The following is a 19,488-nucleotide window of genomic DNA, read 5'->3' as shown; positions in this document are numbered from 1 at the left end:
AAAAGGGAAAGTTATCATGTCTCAAGAACGCCCCATTCTTCTTGAAGGTCATGTAGTAGATTTCCCACATCCCATCCTGTGATGGTTCTAATACGATTAAATCCAAGGAGGATTTCCTGCTGCTGTACCTCATGGGTCATCCGTCGAGCTGCTGTCAGGAATGATGCCAGAAGACATGGATCCCAGCATTCGCGTCTTTCATTATTCAATGCAATGCTGCATATTCTTTGCGCATGCCATAATGGTGACATTCTGGCTGAACGAAATTCTGAGGTCCGAGCAGTTCGCGGTCGATTATGCAGTAGTATAAGCATGGCAGTATGATATAGCTGACTGCTAAATACACCAGCTCCATTTGCAAAAAGGACCACTGGGAAGCTTTGTCCCAGGCCTCCTCGGTGCTCCGCCTCAAGCTCTAGCATAGGCTGGAATCCTTGCGGCCGCTCTTGATACCAGCTCTCGAGCTCTTCTACCAACTGCATCCAAGTATGCAAAGGCGGAACTTGCGGCGAACTCTCGTCATGTGTGAATTGTATAGCTCTCCCACAGAGCCATAAAGGACGGTGGGCATAACAGAAAACCGAGCCAAAGGGGTCGCTCCCAAAGTCGGCATCGGTCATATATGGGGGTGACGGAGGCAAAGGAATCTGGAGGTTGGTGTCCGTGGCTAAAGCTGCGGCAAGGTCTGAGACCAATCAATTTTCAGTTTTCCTCTCAGACACGCCAACCTGCATGATATTGGAACATACCTAGTCTGACCAACAACCAGTATACTGCGGAGTTGAACTCCCTGTTAAGGGCATGCGGGCTCAACGCCTCAAACAGCTCACCATTTGTAAGCCTGTCTCTGGTCCAAGCACTGGAAACATCAACCACGCAGTTCTTTGCCGCACCCAACGCGCGCAGAAAGGCGATTGCGCCCAAGTCCAGCTGTGCGTCTGACCTATGATCCTGGTTTGAGGATTGTAGTTTATTCATTGATATTTCTGACAGCGTCATGACAGAATCATACACAGCTTGCGATATCATGGCCAGCTGTAGACCTTGAATCCCAAACGTCTGACCTTGGTCGCAAATATCCAACTAATCACGTTAGCTTTTTGGTCCGACACACTAGTAACTATGTGGACTCACCCAAGGAGCTATATTATAACGATAATGACGTAGTAGCTCAAGTGTTTCTGTTGAGGAGAGATCATGTTTTGCATGAGGCGGATTTAATATTTGATCCAGCGAAGAATACGCAGTCACATCTGGCAGTTCCAATGGGGCCATTGGTTCTCTCGTAGGTGGTGAGATGGCGAAGTCTGATAAAGTGAGATTGGGCTCAATTATTTCATCCGTACTCGTCCCAAGTGCCAGCAATCCAGCCACCGCGGATTCATCCTTATCCGTAAATGCGCTAGTAATAGGCCGCGGCGTGTGCTGAGTGACTTCATCAGATGGCCACAGGTGCGCCGTTTTGAATATATTCGACTCTGTAGGGTTTAACTCGGGCTCCGGTTCCTGCTCTGATAATACTTGGCTTATTTCTGCCATCTGATCGGAAATAGGCGAAGAATCTTTCCTGTCCAAGTCGGACTCCAAGTCCCCTTTCTGGGGATCCTCATTAACGAACTATAACGAGATCAGTAAATGAAAATACACCGCTATCAATCAATAACATACCTGGATCGCTGCATATTGACCAGTCGATGTTCCAACCTCGGACGGCTGAACAGTATGCGCATTTTTGGTTAAAAACGACAGTTGCGGGCCATATTGGCATTGGAAGTTCCGGTCAATGCAATTCCGGCAGCGGGGTTTGCCTTCATCGCCTATATTCATACATTAGCTCGAATCACTCGAGACATGTGCCCCTTACATTTCCTTCGGCGAATGCGACAACGCATACACCCTGTACGACACCGCGTGAGCCGTCGGGCGCCTTGTTTATTGTCCGCCATGGCACGATGATGAGAAGAGGTACTCAAACCCGTTGACGAAACAGGAAGGCCTAAGCACCAACACGTGATGTGTCACATGGCGTGGATACGCTAGTGCTTTGATATTATCCTATTGGTTGGAATCGACTAATGTGGGGCCAAATGGGAACAATATTGACTATACGATTACTCCGAATATTAGAGGACTTTCAGAGAAATTATATTATGCAGTAGTTTCTACATCTTTCTGAGGTGGGCTATTGTATTACAGTAATGGTTATAGTGAGAAATACTAGTACTAGTACGTCTTTGCACAAGTCGAGTTCAAACCGCAGCGTTGCTCAAACTACTACTAGTATATTTATCGGATATGTTAGTACTCATGCCCAGGTGTGCTATTAGTATAAATCAATAATTCATCGACTACTAGTGATTCAGGACCTCAGGCTGGGATCAATGCCAGTGGTCTCAACCTTGGACATGCCCCTAGTCGGAACATTGAAGTTACGACTGTACTAGTAGCGATTATTCAAATGTTGTGGAAGTCTAGTATGTACTTTGCTATCTCGAGTTTTCCTTATGTAGAAGACTGCCCAGGGCGTCAGCACAACTGCAGCCAATATAAAGAATCATGATTTAACAATTTCCAATTGAACTCTCTGACTATGGTCACTAAACATAAGACCAGTCTTTCCTCAACTTTCCTCCAATCTCACTTCCCTCCTCTCGACCACTGTTACATCGATCAAGTATACCTTCAGCAGCAAGCTGGGCCTTGCAAACAATCTCCATCTCCATATCTCTTCCACCAAGGACTAACTGTCCCATCTCGACAAGGATTTCACCATTGACCACAGTCATATCCACATCTCGCCCAGTACATCCATGGACAACCGTAGTAGCAGGACTGACAGCAAAACGAGAAAACTTGCCATTCCAAGGAGCAGCGCCAATTCCTCCACGTCCATACGGATCCAGCACAACAAAATCCGCCTTTTTCAGCAGTTCAATACTACCAATCTCAGCATCAAGTCCTAAAGCCTTAGCGCCATTGATTGTCGCCATCTCGATTGCAAGCTCAACTGGAATCAAAGTGGCGTCATGATTCACTCCTTTGTGAAGAATAGCGGCCAGGTGCATCTCTTGAAAAAGATCATAATGGTTTGAGCAAGGTGCACCATCGGTTCCCAAGGATACATTAACAGGTGACTCTCCCGCAAGCATAGCTGGAACTGGGGCGATACCAGAGGCTAATTTGAGATTCGAAGTTGGGTTATGGGCAACTGAGGTCCCCGTGCTCGCTAGCAAAGGAATATCGATGTCCAAATCAAGGTTGACCATATGTGCAAGAACAAGATTGTGGCTTTTCTTGTCCTTGATAGATGGATCCTTATATTGCGGGCAGAGCTTTGCATCTTTGATAAACTCCATAGCGCTACAGCCATATGAGTCATGATAGATCACTCTGTCTTTTGGAGCTTCGGCGCAGTGCATCGTTGCTGAAATGCCATGGGCCGCGCAAGTTTCGCCCAGCTCAAGATATTGAGAGATAGGTGCACCCCGAGGAGTTCCTGCAGCAGCCCAGACGTGTATCCTTCCATCATTGCTTTGCCCATGTCTCTGATGTGCTTTGACTAGTTCCGATACCGACATCTCAAGCAGGTCTCGGTCCCTAGGATCCGAGATCGATAGTTGGCGATTGGTTTCTGTGAACTTTACTAATTTTCCCTATGTAGACGATTAGCAAAAAAGACCAAAATAGTTGCTTGGAGGAGACAAGTACCAAGCAAGCTCGTATCCCCATTTCCTTCACAGCATTGCACACTTTATCAAATCCAGCTCGATACGTCAACATTGGGTCAAGGAAGCAAGTCGTTCCTGTCTTCAACATCTCGGCCATTGTAAGACGCGCAGCGTTATATCCATCATCGCTCTCAAATACCGCTTCAAGAGGCCAGATGGTGTCGCATAACCAGTTATGCAGGGGTAGATCCTCCGCCAAGCCCCGCAAAAGGGACTGAACAAGGTGCGCGTGTGTGTTGATGAGCCCAGGAATAATTATTTTGCCTTGACAATCAATTTCACGAGCGCCAAAAGGAAGGTCGCTGTTATATGGGCACTTTCCAACAGCGGTGATCCGGTCGCCATCAACGCGGATATAACCATCGATGATGATTTCGCGCTTCTGATTAACTGTTATGATTGTCGCACCGCGAAATAATTTGCAGTCTGACACAATATTTCTGTTGCTCTCAGTCATGATGAATATTTGACACAAGATCAAGTGAGTGAAAGAAGCAAGGGTATTTAGATGCGCAATGCTCCAGTTTTGATTGGTTCTATCTAATATCTGGGGTTTGGGGTCCCCAGACCTCGCCGACGCTAAGCAATCGGATTCTTATCAATGATATCGCTCCGATGGGATTCTTCAAGATACAGTCCGTGTTATGACTCGGAGATACCAGGCAAGAGATAGGACTATCAATGACAATCGCTTGGATGTTCAGTCAAGATGGTATATATCGGGGACTATCGCCGTCAGTCTTCAGCGGGAATTTCTAGAGATGACAGCAAGCATCGGCGTAATTAGCAACGTGCTGGATTGTCAAATTGATCTCGACCGTTGATTATGGCGACGAGCATGGACACTTCCCGGAGCTCTCCGGAAAAAGGGGGTGAACATACGCGAACCTCTACATCTTTCGATGCTGTTGACAGGCGTTCACATATAATCGAAGTCACGCCGGTCGCCGAAACCCGATGGCAATACCTTCATCGATACTTCACAACCTGGGAAGGATGGGTTGGGAATTATGTATGGTGGATGACAGGCATCATCAGATTGTCTCAAACTTACTAACAATGCGTCTTGTAGGACTACCTCTACCTTATCACCCCGAACATTTGGCCACTCAATAGGCGGTACAAGGACTATGAAGCACCATTCTACGGTCTCAATGATGAAGTTCCGATTTTTCTCACAATTATTCTGGGCCTGCAGCATGCCTTAACAATGATCGGATCCATCGTATCACCACCTTTAGCGATCGCAAGCGGAAGCTTTTATCTAAACACGACGCAAAGCCAGTACCTGGTCTCCGCAGCATTCATCACCACAGGCATTGCAACAGCGCTCCAAGTCACGCGAGTCCATTTAAAGAAAACACCATTTTATATCGGAACTGGACTGCTATCAGTTGTGGGACCCACATTTGATATCATTGCTATTGCATCTAGCTATGCTGAGATGCGGTATAAAAATGGAACATGTCTAACCTCATCGGATGGGTCTCAATTGCCATGTCCTGATGCCTGGGGTGCGATGCTTGGAACGATGTTATGCACTGTCTGGATCCAGGTTCTACTATCCTTTGTACCGCCAAAGACCCTGAATCGAATTTTCCCCAAAGTCGTCACTGGTACACTTCTCCTGCTAGTTGGTGTTTACCTGATCTCCAGCGGGATGGAGAACTGGGGCGGGAGCTCAAATTGTGATGGTGGAAGTGGTTACTATAGCCTTTGTCCAAATACCGCAGCACCCAAACCTCTCCCTTGGTATGTATTAAACCGAATCATGTGTTAATTAACTTGCTAACTGTTTTCTGTAGGGGTGATGCAAAGCTCATTGGTCTCGGCTTTAGTGTGTTTATCACAATCATCATCGTCGAACTATTTGGATCTCCGCTCATGCGCTCTGCATCTGTCGTTTTCGGTCTTGCAGCTGGATGTGCCATCTCTGGTGCGACGGGATACTGGTCAAGAGATAATATCGATGAGGCACCCGTGGTTACCTTCCTTTGGGTCCATTCGTTTAAGCTGTCTGTTGATGGCTCATTGGTTCCTCCGCTGCTGATCATGTATATCTGCGAAGCCGTGAGCTGCATGCCGGATATTCTGGCGACCGCTGAAATCTCTGGAGTGGATATCGATGGAGTCGAGTTCAACAGTAGAATTCAAGGAGGTATCTTATGTGACGGACTTGGGAGTTTAATTAGTGCCTTGGGTACTGGACTGCCCATGGTCAGCCAGGCAGGTAACAACGGTGTCATTTCCCTCACCGGCTGTGCGGTAAGAATCCCTTGCCCTTGATCAAATTTCGCGTTTCTAATTTTTATCCAGTCTCGTCGAGCCGGATGGTGTGCAGCCGCGTTTCTCGTCCTCATGGGTATATTCGGCAAATTCGGTGCAGTCTTTGGCTCGATGCCCGCGTCGGTACTGGGCGGAATGCAAGTATTCCTTTACAGCACCATTACCGTGGCTGGTGTGAAGGTGTTGAGCCTGGTGGAATTTACCAGACGAAACCGATTCATCCTCACTGCTGCATTGGGCATTGGCTTTATGGATATTGTTTCTCCGAGTTGGTTTGACAAAATCCTCGATTATAGCGGATCAAATGTGAGCTTGGAAGGGTTTGAAGAAGGAATCAACCTTATAGTGGAGACACCCTTCATCATCGCGGCTATTGTTGCTGTGATATTGAACCTGGTTCTACCCTATGATATCAAAGACGTGAAGCGTGTCGCTGAGGATGAGCGCCCACCTCTGCCTACTTGAATGACACTAGTTAATACCTAATTTTGAATGATCCTTGAATCAGGAACAACACATTTGTACTATCTCAACCAAGAATGTCATTGCAGTCTCAGAACACCGGCCTTCAGAAGAACGATCAAGTTTCGAACTATGGGTAAAGTCTCGGTGAAAGTCCGGTTGCTCGTTCTTCACCTGTCCCGATCCCATATTGTCACTGCGCATGGAAAGAACAACCAATGCAACACAAAGAGCCAGGGGTATTTCAGTTTGCTTGTGATTCCCAAACGAGGAAAACCCCCGAGAATGAGAAGGAGTCAAGAAAGGTTTGCTCACCGCAAGATAGCTTTGGTGGCTTATCTGCAGATCCTCCTGCCAACGAGCCCGTACTCCGTATAAAAAATGACAATCGGCGACATGAATCCAATATTTGACCGTCGCGAGGAATGTGAAGGGACTTAATTAGGCGGATCCAAAGGAATGCAGTGCCCGATGTGGAATGTCTTCCCCTCACTTTGGCGCCCTTCTATTCCCCTGACTTCTTTTCAAGCCATCAGCAGCCACTTCCCATATCGGCGACTCGGCGGTGATCGGAATGATGCATAGAAAGCCACATTAAACGGTGATACGTGTACATCTCAAAAAACCGGGGTCAGGATGTATGATAGGTCTTTTGTCTTCGCTGGCAAAGTGGCAACATTTGATCTCATGATTGGTGCCAGGTCAGCAAGGGATTCAGAAGATAAGGTGAAAATTGTATTCTCTATCCCATGATAAGACGCGTCGATCAAGCCAAATGCTTGTTAAAGATAGTTGTGAATTCTGGCGAGTGATAGGATACCGTCTGGTTTTAAGTCCAAGCAACTAAACCTTATCTATAGATGTTTCAGTGTTCTGAATGAGCCAGTGATAAGGTAAGTCTATGCGAATCATCGTTCTCTGCGTGAGGATTATCCGATATTGCGACTCGGAGTCTATGGAGTAGTTTCCGCCATATGTTCAATAATTTAACACTATAGCTCATGTGACCGTGCAGAGACGGTGCGGGGGAAGTCACGAGTGACGCCACATAAGAGACTCATCATTTGGTTAAACCATTCAGAGATCTGGAATCTCAGCCACCAATCATTGCGATAATCGGAGTAGTATGAACAGTGGTGAAACATTGACTCATCATTATTGTTTAACATCCACTTGGAAGTTTCTGATTTGAAAATGAGTGGAGCAAGGATCTAGGTAAGTAAGTGACTTTTTATCTCCCCAGGTGGCAACAGTGCTACCAGAAGCTAACTGGATATGCATTACTAGTAATTTATAGAGTGTCTATTACGTGAAATCGACTCAACTCCAGGACTTGAACAGCAACATTGATACCGGCTCCAGATACTCCTAGCCGATCACATGGCCGGGACAGAGAATTGAGGAGCCGCGCGGGCATAACACCAATAACAAAGATCCAGGCTATATATCCCCTCGAGAGCCATTCCTTCTCTCATATGCACAGCTCGTGGGTATACCATCTTCCGAAGTTTCAAATTTGGATATGCACGAAGGATTCAGAGTCACTTCGAGTGCTGACAGAAGCGACAGCCACCACAATGGGATACTCAAAGCTTTCAACGTTTTGAATGCACGAATTGAAAGGCTGAGGATACGAAGCTAATACTATATGGCGTTTACCAAATCTGCGAGGTGTCATGGGACTTCAATTTGGAAGTTTGACGCAGCTCAAAGGTTCATGAGGCTTCAACATTGCACTGGTAGCTAATAAGCTATATCCAAAGAGCCAATTTTGAGATATCCAAGATACCTCAAGTGCTGGAACTAAAATTGAATCCTTCATGCTGGCTGAGATTTCGGAATTTGAAATTTCCCATCTATTCACAGATAATAGAGATCTGATACTGGTATCTACAGATACTTACCTGTGAATAATTAGTGCTCATTTTGGGGATCCAGGCTTATCTTAGAGAGGGGAACATGAATCGAAACGCTGTTAGATAAGGCCCCAATTGCTCCAAATCGAGGTGGATAACTGTGGATAACTTACATCCGGCGAAACTCCTATTGGTACAAATCCGGCTCTTTATATGGATCTGCAGTGAATGTGCTGTTTATCGTGTTTAGTTCAAGGATACATTTGCTCCTTTGGGGAGTCTCGCCGTTACATTGTAAACTCACTAAGGTTTTTTTAGTGAACACACGGACCTGTATACTTCTTCTGCGGGGGAATATGTCAGAGTCTAACTAGAAACTAATGCAGCTACTGGGTAATGTCTAGAAGGCTGGGCATTTTCCCGCTCAACTTTCCATATCGCTGTGTTCGCTGTGTTCCCGATAGCAGTTTCCCCGCACCGATGATCGCCTTCGTCATTTCTAACTCTTTTCTCCCTCCAATCCAATCTCTATCATTTCAACGTTATCTGGCCTCGTCATCACCCGCTATTCGTCAGCCCTGTTATTATTGAAGTTGTTCCAAGCTCTCAATCTGCGGGAAATAAATATATCGCTTTCTTGCAAACTCACTTTCACAGTTCTCTACGCGTTATACAATGCCACGAGACGGAAATCGGGGTAGATTACGTTCTCATGAAGCTTGTCTCAATTGCAGGTGAGTACTTGGATCAGTGCAGTTTGATCTATATTCTTTTGCGAACTTCCCTCTGACAGATGGTCTTAAAGGAGGAAAAAGACAAGGTGTCCAGCGGAAAAGCCCGCTTGTTCAAGCTGTGTCAGATTGAATCAGCCATGTTTATACACCACCACTTCAAAAGCCTCGCGGAGTGGTCCATCTGTGAGAAATATTTCTCTTCCTCCCTTTCATCTTTGGAGCTGACCCGATTTAGGCCGATCGCCTTGCATATCTCGAGGAAAAGGTCAACCTGATTCTAAGCGGCAAAGGGTATGAGCAAGTACCAATATAGATCCGAAGGCTTTATTCCATTCTGACCTAATACAGATCGAGCCCTCCGGATCAAAATAATAACAAACCTCAAGAGAACATAGAATCAAACTATTCGATACCCTCAAATCCTTCCTCGAATGAGTTTAATGGCAATATCAATGAAACGTTCCTTCTGGGGCTTGGATTTGAAGACTGCAAGAGTCAGGTCCCTTCTCGAGTTACCCATGCGATTGATCTTTATTTTCAATATTGTCACCGACAACCTATATGGTGCTTCGATCGGGAAGAAGTGAAAGATCCAGGTTACATCTCGGAAGAGCTGGTTTGCAGCATTATAACATTGACTTCTCGGTTTTCTCAGGATCATGAGGAGGTGCAGCAATATGGAGACACAGCACGAACCCTGGTCATGCTTCGTATTGCGAATGGCACTGTGGAACTCGAAACAATCGAGAGCCTGTGTCTCCTATCGTACTCATCATTCCTAGGTATGTCAATGAGAACATGAAATATGTGACAGAGAAGGGTAACTGATAATTTTCAGATGGCAATGGACACCTGGGCAGATTCCATCTTGGTCTCGCTCTCCAACTTTGTCGCTCTGCAATGCTGGATCTAAACTCTACGTACGGCATTGAGTGTCCAGCTGCCGAGCGTAAGAAGAGACTATTTTGGAGCTTGCAGTCATTAGAACAGACCTACGGTCAAATAGGTGGCATTCTTAGTGTGCCAGCCGAGGTATTGCGATCTTTCTATCTCTCAACGGGAAACGAGCCGATTCTTGAACAACCCGGGCACAAACCGCCGCCTCTACCACTCGATACAATCGGATGCACCACCTCGAGTGATATTGGAATTTGGAATTTAGCATTGCACTTTGGATGGGTATGGAGCAGAGTAAGAACTTATGTTTATGACTGCGCGCAAAGTAAATTGACCGAACCATGGCGACATGACTCGATGTACGCGATAGTTTTGTCAGACTTGACTGAACTGGAGAACAAGTTGTCTCTCTGTCATCGATATGATTCAGTCAAATTTTATGACCGCCGGTCGGATGAGCTACGTGGTAATCGGGACTACTGGGCCTCTTGGTTGAAGCTCCAGTTTACGTATCATACCATTTTGACCGTGCTCAATCACCCTTTCCTTTATATTGTGGCATCTCAATACAATCACAAATTGACAATCCCCAATACGTTCTGGCGCAGATCCTCAGAGGTGGTCATGCTACACGCCACTTGGATTGTTCGCATGATTGATATGGTTTCGGAGAAGAAAATGCGACTCATTGACCCCTTCTTCGGGCATGCCGCTGCTATCGCCGCAACAGTCCATCTTTATTTCTGCTGCGCGGCCGATCCGAGATTGAAATACAAGTCTAAGACAGACTTTGCCAAGTGCAGGAGATTTTTGAAAAGCTTTGTTACATTCTCCCCTGCTTGTGAATCCTTGGTAAGAAAATATTGCCCGAATATTCTCCGATCGAAAGACTTTCAGCTAACAAAGTGCAAATAGGATCGGATCTTGGATAAAATGACACGGATAGCCTCGGGCTCAGAGAAAGTGGACTTTGACTGGGAACCATCGAAGATCCATCTCAGTATCCCGCTGATGTGGGATGTTCTTCAAATCAACTGCTCTTCTAGTATAGAGGAAACCCCTTTTGCTGGCTTGCTTCATCCGACACTTACACCGCTCACTTTCCCAGAAGATGAGAGCTCATCCTCCACACTTGAAGTCATTGTTGCGATGTCTCCTGAGATCACGGTTAATACTGCTGATGGTGGTTCGGCTGCTCATATGCCACCTACTATTCCTCGCGTTGCTTCCGCACCAACTACCCCTAACCTTGCTCTAGGTGAGAAGCTTGTTGCACCGGCTGATAGTCTTATGGCCAATACACCATGGCTATGGACTGATCCTTCGCAATTTGTTGATATGGAGACTCTGGGCTATCCCGAGTCGGAATCAACTTTGGGAAATATCGATGGATTTTCGACCTGGTGGGATTTTGGCAACTTATAACGAGTATCATATTCATTTCATGTCTATTCCTGCTTGACGAGACGTTTCAGGTCCCGACTTTACCATCACTCGGGGGTTTGCTTAAGCCCCTTATTCGCTATCATACAATTTCCCACAGCGACCAAACCCTTCGCCTGGACTACATAACACACAGATATGACCCTATGCGAAAACCCCCATCTCTTTCAAATTATGCCGATGCGACAGATTTCAACTTCTCCTGCAAAGCAGCAAAGTTCCTCTTCATCGCACTATCGGTAAACTGAGCCCCGGTCACCATTGGATACTTCTTCCGAGGTCCCTGGATCAACGCATCCTTGCACGGCTGGTTGAAGTATGCAATGCTATACCGATCCCCAAAATAATCACCCGCCTCACACGGCGCCTTAACGCGATGAAAAGTGGATTTAAACCGATCATCCGACCAAGACATGAGTAAGTCCCCAATATTGCAAACAATTTCCCCCGTCTTCGCCTCCACCTTGGTCCACTCGTCCCCAATACCAAACTCGGTGACCGATTCGCGCCCCGGACAAATCTCCAGCCCACTCTGCCCTTCCTTCTGGAAGAGCAACGTCAGAAAATCCCAGTCGGCATGTGCCCCAGCGCGATGATACACTTTGCCATCTGATACTTCCGGCAAAGCAAAGTAATGAAGTAGTCGCATAGTGGTCTGGGAATCTGGTCGAGTCACATCGTGACACTTGATGAAGAAGTCATCGGGGAATCCCAGACCTCGCGCGAAGCATCGCATTAGGTTTTCAGAGATTTTCTGCACGCGGTGCATGAACTCCAGGGAAGTAGTTTCGAACCCTGCGAGATGCTCGTCTGCAAGCCATAATCCCTTCATGTTGTCCCCAAATTGCAGCTGATATGACTCCTTGCTGTCGGGTTTTCCGGTGGATGGACGAATCTGTGAGTTCTTTTCCCATCCCACATTGTTGGAATTCCAGGGTACGGTTTTCTTTGTCTCATCGGGGAGGTCGAAGAAGTTCTTAGATGTCGCGAAGATAGATTCGATGTCTTGCTTTGAAAGACCGTGATCGATGAGAGTGAAGAAGCCCACATTTTCTGCCGCGCTCACTAATTCTGAGGTGATTTCATCGATTCGATTTTCGAAGTTCGCGAGGGAAATCTGGGGGATTGGGCGCTCGACATATCTGGTTGATGACATTTTGTTGAATGTTGCGAGTGGCGTGAGATTTGGACGAGATGGATACCAGTGCGGTTTATAGAGTTAGAGTTACTTTAGATGCGATTACAACTTATATATAGACTTGAGATTAATAGAATAGATAATTCTTTTCGTTCATGTTTGTCTGCCCAAGTGGTTACACAGTAACCCCTCGAGTCCTTATCCTTATCACCTCGGCCGACCTTGCTCGGCCGAACTCGACATCTGGAACTCGATCAGACTCTCGGTATTTCCCTGTCATATTGGTAGAACTTGAACATTTGCACAATGACTCGGAGACCACTCGGCTTTCAATACTACACTTGAATTCAAGTTCACATTCATGATCGAGACGTCCCATCCTGTGTCCGAGGCTTTCGGGTTTCCCAGATAAGCCCAAGCCTGCTCCCATTCCCTGCAATACGAGTACTTTTTTCATCTAGATAAGCGTCTATGCTCTTCTGTCACCTCCAGTATGTCTGGAATCAACCGAAAACGCCTCGCATGTCTCGAATGCACTCGTCGCAAAGTCAAATGCGACAAGATTCTACCATGTCGCAACTGCACCAGGAAAAGGGCGATCTGTACTCGGCCGCGCGAGCGGAACTCCACGAGTCCCAGCATTGCTCAGACTCTATCCGAAGAACGCTCGGAACGACCTGTCACAGTGCGGCCGAGCACTGATGCATCAAATTCAAACCCGAAAATCATCGAGAGGCTTCAAGCTAGAATCATAGAACTGGAAAATACACTAAATGATGTCAATGAAGCTCGGGTACGCTCGAACATGGCTAGACCGGAGCCTTCCATCAATCCAACTTCGTTTTCTCCTACCCAGTCAGCGTCGGCACAACAATCTCCTTTCTCTGTTCGTACCTCTATAAATGCGGATGGGGATGTGAATAATATACCTAGAGAAGTGGAAGATGCGGCGACTATCCTGGAGTTTCTTGCATGGGGGCGTCGCAAAGATCCCACCTACCAAGATGAGATTGCGAGACAAAGTAATCTGGATCATTCACCCGGGGACATACCAGTTGAAGATGAGTGGGAGGATACCTGTAAACCAGGACTCTCAGCTACAGCTCTCTGTCAGGCTTTTCTGCCAAGCAGAGCGAAGGTCTACCAGTTAGTGCAGTATCATTGTGACTGTTTACTTTGGTATCACGGGTCATTTCATACGAAGACGTTTCTAGCTGAGCTGGACACATTCTATGAGAAAGATGGAGGTCGTATAGAAGGATCTAGTATCCGATTACAATGGATCTCCCTTCTGTTCGCGATCCTCACCGGCTCCATGGCCTGTGCTCCAAGATCCGTCGCTCAATCTTGGGGATTTCGCGACCGAGAGAAAGATACTTTGTCCAAGCGTTGGTTGAAGACCACTATCGCTTGCTTACATCAAGCTGACTATATGGCCTGTCATTCTATCTACTCTGTTGAAGCCATCACAACATTAACGATTTCCGCTCATATGCTCGGTCATTCGAATGGATTTTCTGTCCTGCTAGCCTCTGCAGTTCGGATCGCGCAAGGTCTCGGACTTCACCAGCTAGAAGAAGAAAGTCGAAACCCGGCGCCTGGCCTTATAGCGCGAGAGATCGGTCGGAGAGTCTGGTGCCAACTCTGTATTCAAGACTGGTTCTCGATTCCCTTCACTGAAAGCTACTTGATCCACCGTCTAGGCTTCAGTTCTATAAAGCCCCAACACTGTGACGAAGAAATGGATTCTCTTTCAGAAGATGAGCCTTCTATAACGAGCTATTCACGCCTATTTTATAATATTGCGGCTCTCATGCCGGGTCTGCAGGATGATTGCATTTCATGTAATACCCTATACACCAGGTACGAAGAGGTTCTCAGATATGATCGCCGTCTACGCACTCTAGCCACGAAACACCTGCCACGCTATCTACAAAACGTGCCTATAGATCCGTCTTGGCCATGCTATATACCATGGGCACGAAGAAGTCTGGCTATCAGCTCAGCTCACAAGGTCATCATGATTCATAGAAAGTTCTTGAGTCTGAGCTTCACTAATCCTCTGTTCGAGTTTACTCGGAAGACTTGCGTCGCTGCATCCAGAACGATTATCAAAGAACAAAAGGAAGCAGCTCGAGATGGGGGTCCTGTACTATGGATTCACCAAGCCTTCAGCGTAACAGCTAGCGTAAGTCACCATCTCTCCCTCCACCTGGGAATAATGATCTGCTAATACCACAAAGATTATTCTTTGCTTGGATATGTTCCATCAATCAGCTACAGACCGCCAATCAACAGAACACAGACAATTAATTGAAGACGGCATCGAGATTTTATCACACTGCGAATCAGACATGATCGCACAGCGCGGTGTCTCACTACTTAGAGCGATGCTCGAAGCCGAGCAGATGAGCAATATAAACTCACCAGTCCCAAGAATACGTGAACCATCCATTCTTCCAGAAACACCATCACAAGAGACCGGGCCGGATATTGCTGGAATCATTCGTGCTTTCTATCAGCATGATCGAGCCAGTTTTCCAACTCGGTCGAAGTCGATGCTTCAAGTCGCGGCTAGTAATAGATCTATTGATCATAGACACTGGTCGGAGATTACGAGTTTTGAGACTGCTGTTTCAGGGGTTGATTCAATGGCATCGCTTGGAATTGATTATGCTGAGGGACTGGATGATATATTGAATCTTGCGACGAATTATCTTAACTGAGAACGAGGCTCATGAAGTTGAAGCTGAAGATGATTCACGTTGTTATGAATATTATGTGCTATTGAATGTACATGTGAAGTGTAAAGAGATGCTAATGAATGCGCGGTGTATATACTGAACTTGGAAAAAATGAGAATGAAGGGCCTGGGACCTCAATCAGTCTTGCGTACTTGTGTCACAGGTGCCTCGTAAATCTTAGCACCATGAAGAAGATATTGCACAACGGCAAAGATGATCACAACACCGAAAACCAGAATAGACCAGTTCATATCAACAGGTGTCGGGTTATTGGCTGTGGGGAAGAAAGTAAAGATAATCGAAAAGCAAAGCCAAGCGACCGCGAAAATATTAGTAGGCATTCCGAGTCGGCCAAGCGAGAATCGAGAAGGTGGGATTCCATCCGGAAGAAGTCGCGCGCGAATGAATGCAGCAATTGAGAGGATATAAGTTGTGAATAGCGCGGCGATCATGACTGATGCGATCGCGTTGAATGCAGCAGTGGAACCGATGTTGATCAAACTTAGTAAAACAGTAATGATTGTAGAAACCAAGACAGAGACGATAGGAACCTGAGTGCGCTTGTTGACGTGTGCGAGCGTTTTGGAAAATGGTAATGCGTTATCGCGAGCAAATGCAAAGGTCTGTCGTGAAGCGGTAGCGAGAATACTGATAGCGCTGCAAACCTCCATGACCAGGATAATGGCAGCGACACCGTTGGTAGCGGCCATTGAACCTGTGGCGTGCTGCACAGCGGGGATAAAAGAGAACCCACTCGCTGGATCCAGGACGTCGGCCAGAGGGCCCATGGTGTACAGCATGGTGATCAGGATGACGAAACCCAGAGCACCATTGATCAAGGCCGTTGAAACCATACACCAGGGAATAACGAAAGAGGCATTTTGCACCTCCTCAGCTGCATATTATCAGTATCTATGCACATAAACCAAGTCGAATTGACTTACCCATGTGAGTCGCGGCATCCGGTCCAGTCCATGAGAAAATCGGAGTCAATTGGCCGACTAAACAAGCCAATCCCATACTTGGCCATCCACCAGAATTGGTAAACTCTTTCCACACCTCGTGGCTTGCGGCGGTTCCAGATCCCATCGCCCACATTGGGACGAGAACTGCGACGAACCCGCCAAGATGAAGACCCAAGATAACAATCTCGAGCGAAGGTAGCATTTTTGCGCCGTATGTGTTGACCAGTGTTCCGATGGCTGCGATGGCGATCGTGAGGAGAGTTCCATGCCACCGATGATAATCGTATACATAAGCCGTGTCCCCCGAGTAGTTGAATACGAGGAGTCCTTGTATCAGAGTACCGCAAAGGAAGCAGATACTAGCAAATGCAGCTTGCCATCCCAAGACCGATAACCACCCTGAGAATGATAAGTATGTCGCCTATACAGGGTGCGAGGTTCACTAACCAGTGAGATAGCTTAAGAATCTTTGCGCTCTTGGGGGTCCAAATTCGCTGACCCAGTGATATTGTCCAGCAGATGTCGGTGCTCTAGTACATGTTAGATATCGCGACCAATTACCAGTGTATGAGCACTACAGCTCCTCTGACCATGATTCACATACACTGAAGCGATTTCAGCCATGGAGATGACAGCAGCGAAGAACCCCACGAATGATGCAATATAGACATAGACCATACCGGCCCGGCCACCATCGGTCAACCCATAGGTACTCGTGCTATTGAAATCAGCGTACTGCTCATACGACATGAAGTTTGTTGAATTTCTCACAGTAGAATTGACTCCCATGTCGCCATGAGAGTCGTGGTGAACCCCAGAATCGAGTAGAATCGGAAATTCCTCTATAAACCAATTAACCGGGCGCTCCACGCGCGAACTCCACAAATATTCAAACATACCTTTAATTGCTGGGTTTTACCCAGACGTTGCATATCCCAATCATCCTGGTTTGATGACTGAAATGCATCATCCGCGTGGGCCATGATCTCCTTGTCTGTGCCCATTATGCAATATAGACAAAGAAATAAAAAAGAAGCATCGAAGAAAGAAAGGAAAAATGGAGATCCAAAGGGGGGTGCAGAAATGTGACTAGAGCCAATCAAACACGCGTTGATATACTGGTCGGGGGTCTTTTTCCGGTACAAAATGGTGGAAAATATGGATGAAAGTGGAACTATTGATCGACATCTCCCCAAACCTAGCTTGGTCGTTAGTCTGCGCCATGACGCTTCTAGTCTTTCTCTATTGGTCCCCTATTCGCACTCTGCCAGGGTCTCGATGTCCGTGAATTTTCTCTTTCCTGATTTACGCGTGCGCATGGAGAATTGCACCACGTTGATAAATTGACTTGACGTACGAAGTATTTCCGCTTGGTCATAGCACGGTCGCACGCACTCCCGAGGTCTCCAACTTGAAGGTGACGAATTGCAACGCGTTACATCTATCTGCCCCGTGGCGTGCTTGGCGAACTCTCGGCTAGAGACATTGAAGTTTCCATACGGGTTATGGAATCCAGCGACCGTGAGCCAGGTACGGATACACGGATTTAACATCCACTGTGTTTCGAAGGAGAATGAGATATCGGGTGGCGCCGGCGGGCCGACTCCTGGATGTTGTGTTTCATGGTACTCGTCCTGCATATTAAATGCATGAGGGGAAATAACACATCATTTAATTATCACGCCATCACAGTTATGCGTCTCCAGATGTCGGTTTCCAGTTGGCGATATCGGGTCCTGGTCACTGTCTGCAGGGTTTTGATTACTTCGACGCAAAATTAGCTGAGACAGTGACTCCACCTTCCAAGGTTCTTCAGCGGATACCTCGGATGAAATCGATAGCTTGTAAAAAAAGTCTCGCTGCCTATATCAGTACCTCGTTTTTTTGAGATTTCATCAAACAAGTAAGAAAAGGGTGAAACTCACTATTAAAACAACCACCAAATATCAAGATTGCATGCCATATCTCACTAGTTGGTAGTGCGAGCGTTGAACTCGAGATTAATACTAAGATCGATACAAGGACTCGGTGGGAGAACTGACCCAAATTAGTTCATCTCGCTTCTTGTACTTGAGTACTTTTGATGCCCATGGCGGGTGACATCCAGCTGGTTTCATAGATGTCTAATCGACTTGCAAAGCTCCGAGTCATGCATACCGAGCCATATCAGAGAAATGATGTGCATCATCCAAATACCAATCAATTCAAGAAAATTTTCGGATTGTAAACTTGAGTATGACTTTGAATCGAATTTTCAACCGATTAAACTCCCGAGGTCAGATTACAAGTGTGGTTTCTGGTCAGTATTCTGAATATACTGATCCGAGTCGGGGGCCCTGTCTGAAGATGCCTAGTGCGCATAGCTTCAATGTTGACTCGTGGGTTCACTGGAGGCGTTTGATACTAAATTCATCTCATGTTTAGTGGCTTATTAGTATATGAAATGCTCCGCGCATTACTCTTCAATGTTCGAATCAACTGTACCACTATCAACTGGTCAATCAGGCCCTATTAACATGATTCAAGTGCTCCTGGCATCTTCAGCTGCCTTATTCAATTTGCTAATCACAGGCCCGAACTCAGCCTCCAAAGATTCAAAAAACACAAGTTGACCTTGGGAACATCCTGTCGCATTGATTGCTGGAAGCGATCCCTCCATGCCCCATATTAGGCGATATCTGGCTCGAGGCAATGAGTCAATTACTCAGTGCTCACTCCGTCAAAATTCTCGTTGTTGACCAACTTGAAGTCAAAATTTATTGGAGAAATTTCATCTTCAGACACGTGCGCCCGATAAAAACAATCACTGAATCGAGAGAAGACAGAGTTGGGTGATGGGAAGTCTCAAGGATGTAAATGCCAGTGGTGTGTAGGTCGAGTTGTTTCCTACCTGGGCAACCTTGGAAGTATGGCGCTATGACACAGGATCTTTCACGCCTGAAATCACTGCCACTTTAAAGGGTCATGGGACTCATGGCCATCTCTTCCAAGGTTACCTTGCTTATAATACCTAGACATAAGCTAGGCCTCCAATGTTGTTAGGTACCGAACTGTGGCTTAGTCAAAATGCCTTATCGCTCTTCAGCCTGACGCAGTCGACTTTCAACAACCAAGTTTGTTTCATTTACTTCAAGTGTGGTTTTCTTTGAGAGCACCATTTTTAGTGCCCTCGTGCTAGCACTAGCTCTCAAGTAACAGTGGAGGCTGAGCATAAAGCTATCAAGCCTTATGAGGC

At 46.5% G+C, this 19,488-nt stretch overlaps 7 protein-coding genes across 7 annotated transcripts; 3 read left to right on the top strand and 4 right to left on the bottom strand.

Moving 5' to 3' along the window:
- Positions 1-14: 14 nt before the first annotated feature.
- Positions 15-1,539, bottom strand: N7483_009618 (uncharacterized protein; the record flags this gene model as incomplete). The annotated part of the gene is made up of 3 exons (XM_057093045.1): positions 15-685; positions 750-951; positions 1,135-1,539. 3 exons carry the CDS (start codon positions 1,537-1,539, stop codon positions 15-17), a joined length of 1,278 nt encoding a protein of 425 aa, XP_056944219.1.
- A 1,058-nt stretch (positions 1,540-2,597) lies between these two features.
- N7483_009617 (amidohydrolase) lies at positions 2,598-4,185 on the bottom strand (the record flags this gene model as incomplete). The annotated part of the gene is made up of 2 exons (XM_057093044.1): positions 2,598-3,653; positions 3,709-4,185. The coding sequence occupies 2 exons, from the start codon at positions 4,183-4,185 to the stop codon at positions 2,598-2,600; spliced, it is 1,533 nt and encodes a 510-aa protein (XP_056944218.1).
- A 369-nt stretch (positions 4,186-4,554) lies between these two features.
- On the top strand, positions 4,555-6,479 carry N7483_009616 (uncharacterized protein; the record flags this gene model as incomplete). Its single annotated transcript, XM_057093043.1, has 4 exons — positions 4,555-4,740; positions 4,801-5,480; positions 5,534-5,993; positions 6,045-6,479. 4 exons carry the CDS (start codon positions 4,555-4,557, stop codon positions 6,477-6,479), a joined length of 1,761 nt encoding a protein of 586 aa, XP_056944217.1.
- A 2,646-nt stretch (positions 6,480-9,125) lies between these two features.
- Positions 9,126-11,388, top strand: N7483_009615 (putative C6 transcription factor; the record flags this gene model as incomplete). The annotated part of the gene is made up of 6 exons (XM_057093042.1): positions 9,126-9,152; positions 9,302-9,357; positions 9,415-9,848; positions 9,905-10,015; positions 10,073-10,815; positions 10,879-11,388. The coding sequence occupies 6 exons, from the start codon at positions 9,126-9,128 to the stop codon at positions 11,386-11,388; spliced, it is 1,881 nt and encodes a 626-aa protein (XP_056944216.1).
- A 190-nt stretch (positions 11,389-11,578) lies between these two features.
- N7483_009614 (uncharacterized protein) lies at positions 11,579-12,562 on the bottom strand (the record flags this gene model as incomplete). Its single annotated transcript, XM_057093041.1, has 1 exon — positions 11,579-12,562. The coding sequence occupies one exon, from the start codon at positions 12,560-12,562 to the stop codon at positions 11,579-11,581; it is 984 nt and encodes a 327-aa protein (XP_056944215.1).
- Positions 12,563-13,037: 475 nt separating this feature from the next.
- On the top strand, positions 13,038-14,777 carry N7483_009613 (Zn(II)2Cys6 transcription factor; the record flags this gene model as incomplete). The annotated part of the gene is made up of 1 exon (XM_057093040.1): positions 13,038-14,777. One exon carries the CDS (start codon positions 13,038-13,040, stop codon positions 14,775-14,777), a length of 1,740 nt encoding a protein of 579 aa, XP_056944214.1.
- Positions 14,778-15,422: 645 nt separating this feature from the next.
- Positions 15,423-17,257, bottom strand: N7483_009612 (uncharacterized protein; the record flags this gene model as incomplete). Its single annotated transcript, XM_057093039.1, has 6 exons — positions 15,423-16,183; positions 16,233-16,652; positions 16,701-16,783; positions 16,858-16,971; positions 17,025-17,095; positions 17,153-17,257. The coding sequence occupies 6 exons, from the start codon at positions 17,255-17,257 to the stop codon at positions 15,423-15,425; spliced, it is 1,554 nt and encodes a 517-aa protein (XP_056944213.1).
- Between the last annotated feature and the right edge of the window lie 2,231 nt (positions 17,258-19,488).

Source organism: Penicillium malachiteum (assembly GCF_028827825.1).
Source record: "Penicillium malachiteum strain IBT 17515 chromosome Unknown utg000004l:1.0-4883003.0:1.0-4884900.0, whole genome shotgun sequence".
Classification (NCBI taxonomy): domain Eukaryota; kingdom Fungi; phylum Ascomycota; class Eurotiomycetes; order Eurotiales; family Aspergillaceae; genus Penicillium; species Penicillium malachiteum.
Note: the sequence above shows the minus strand (reverse complement) of the source record. Positions and strands in the feature narration are given on the sequence as shown.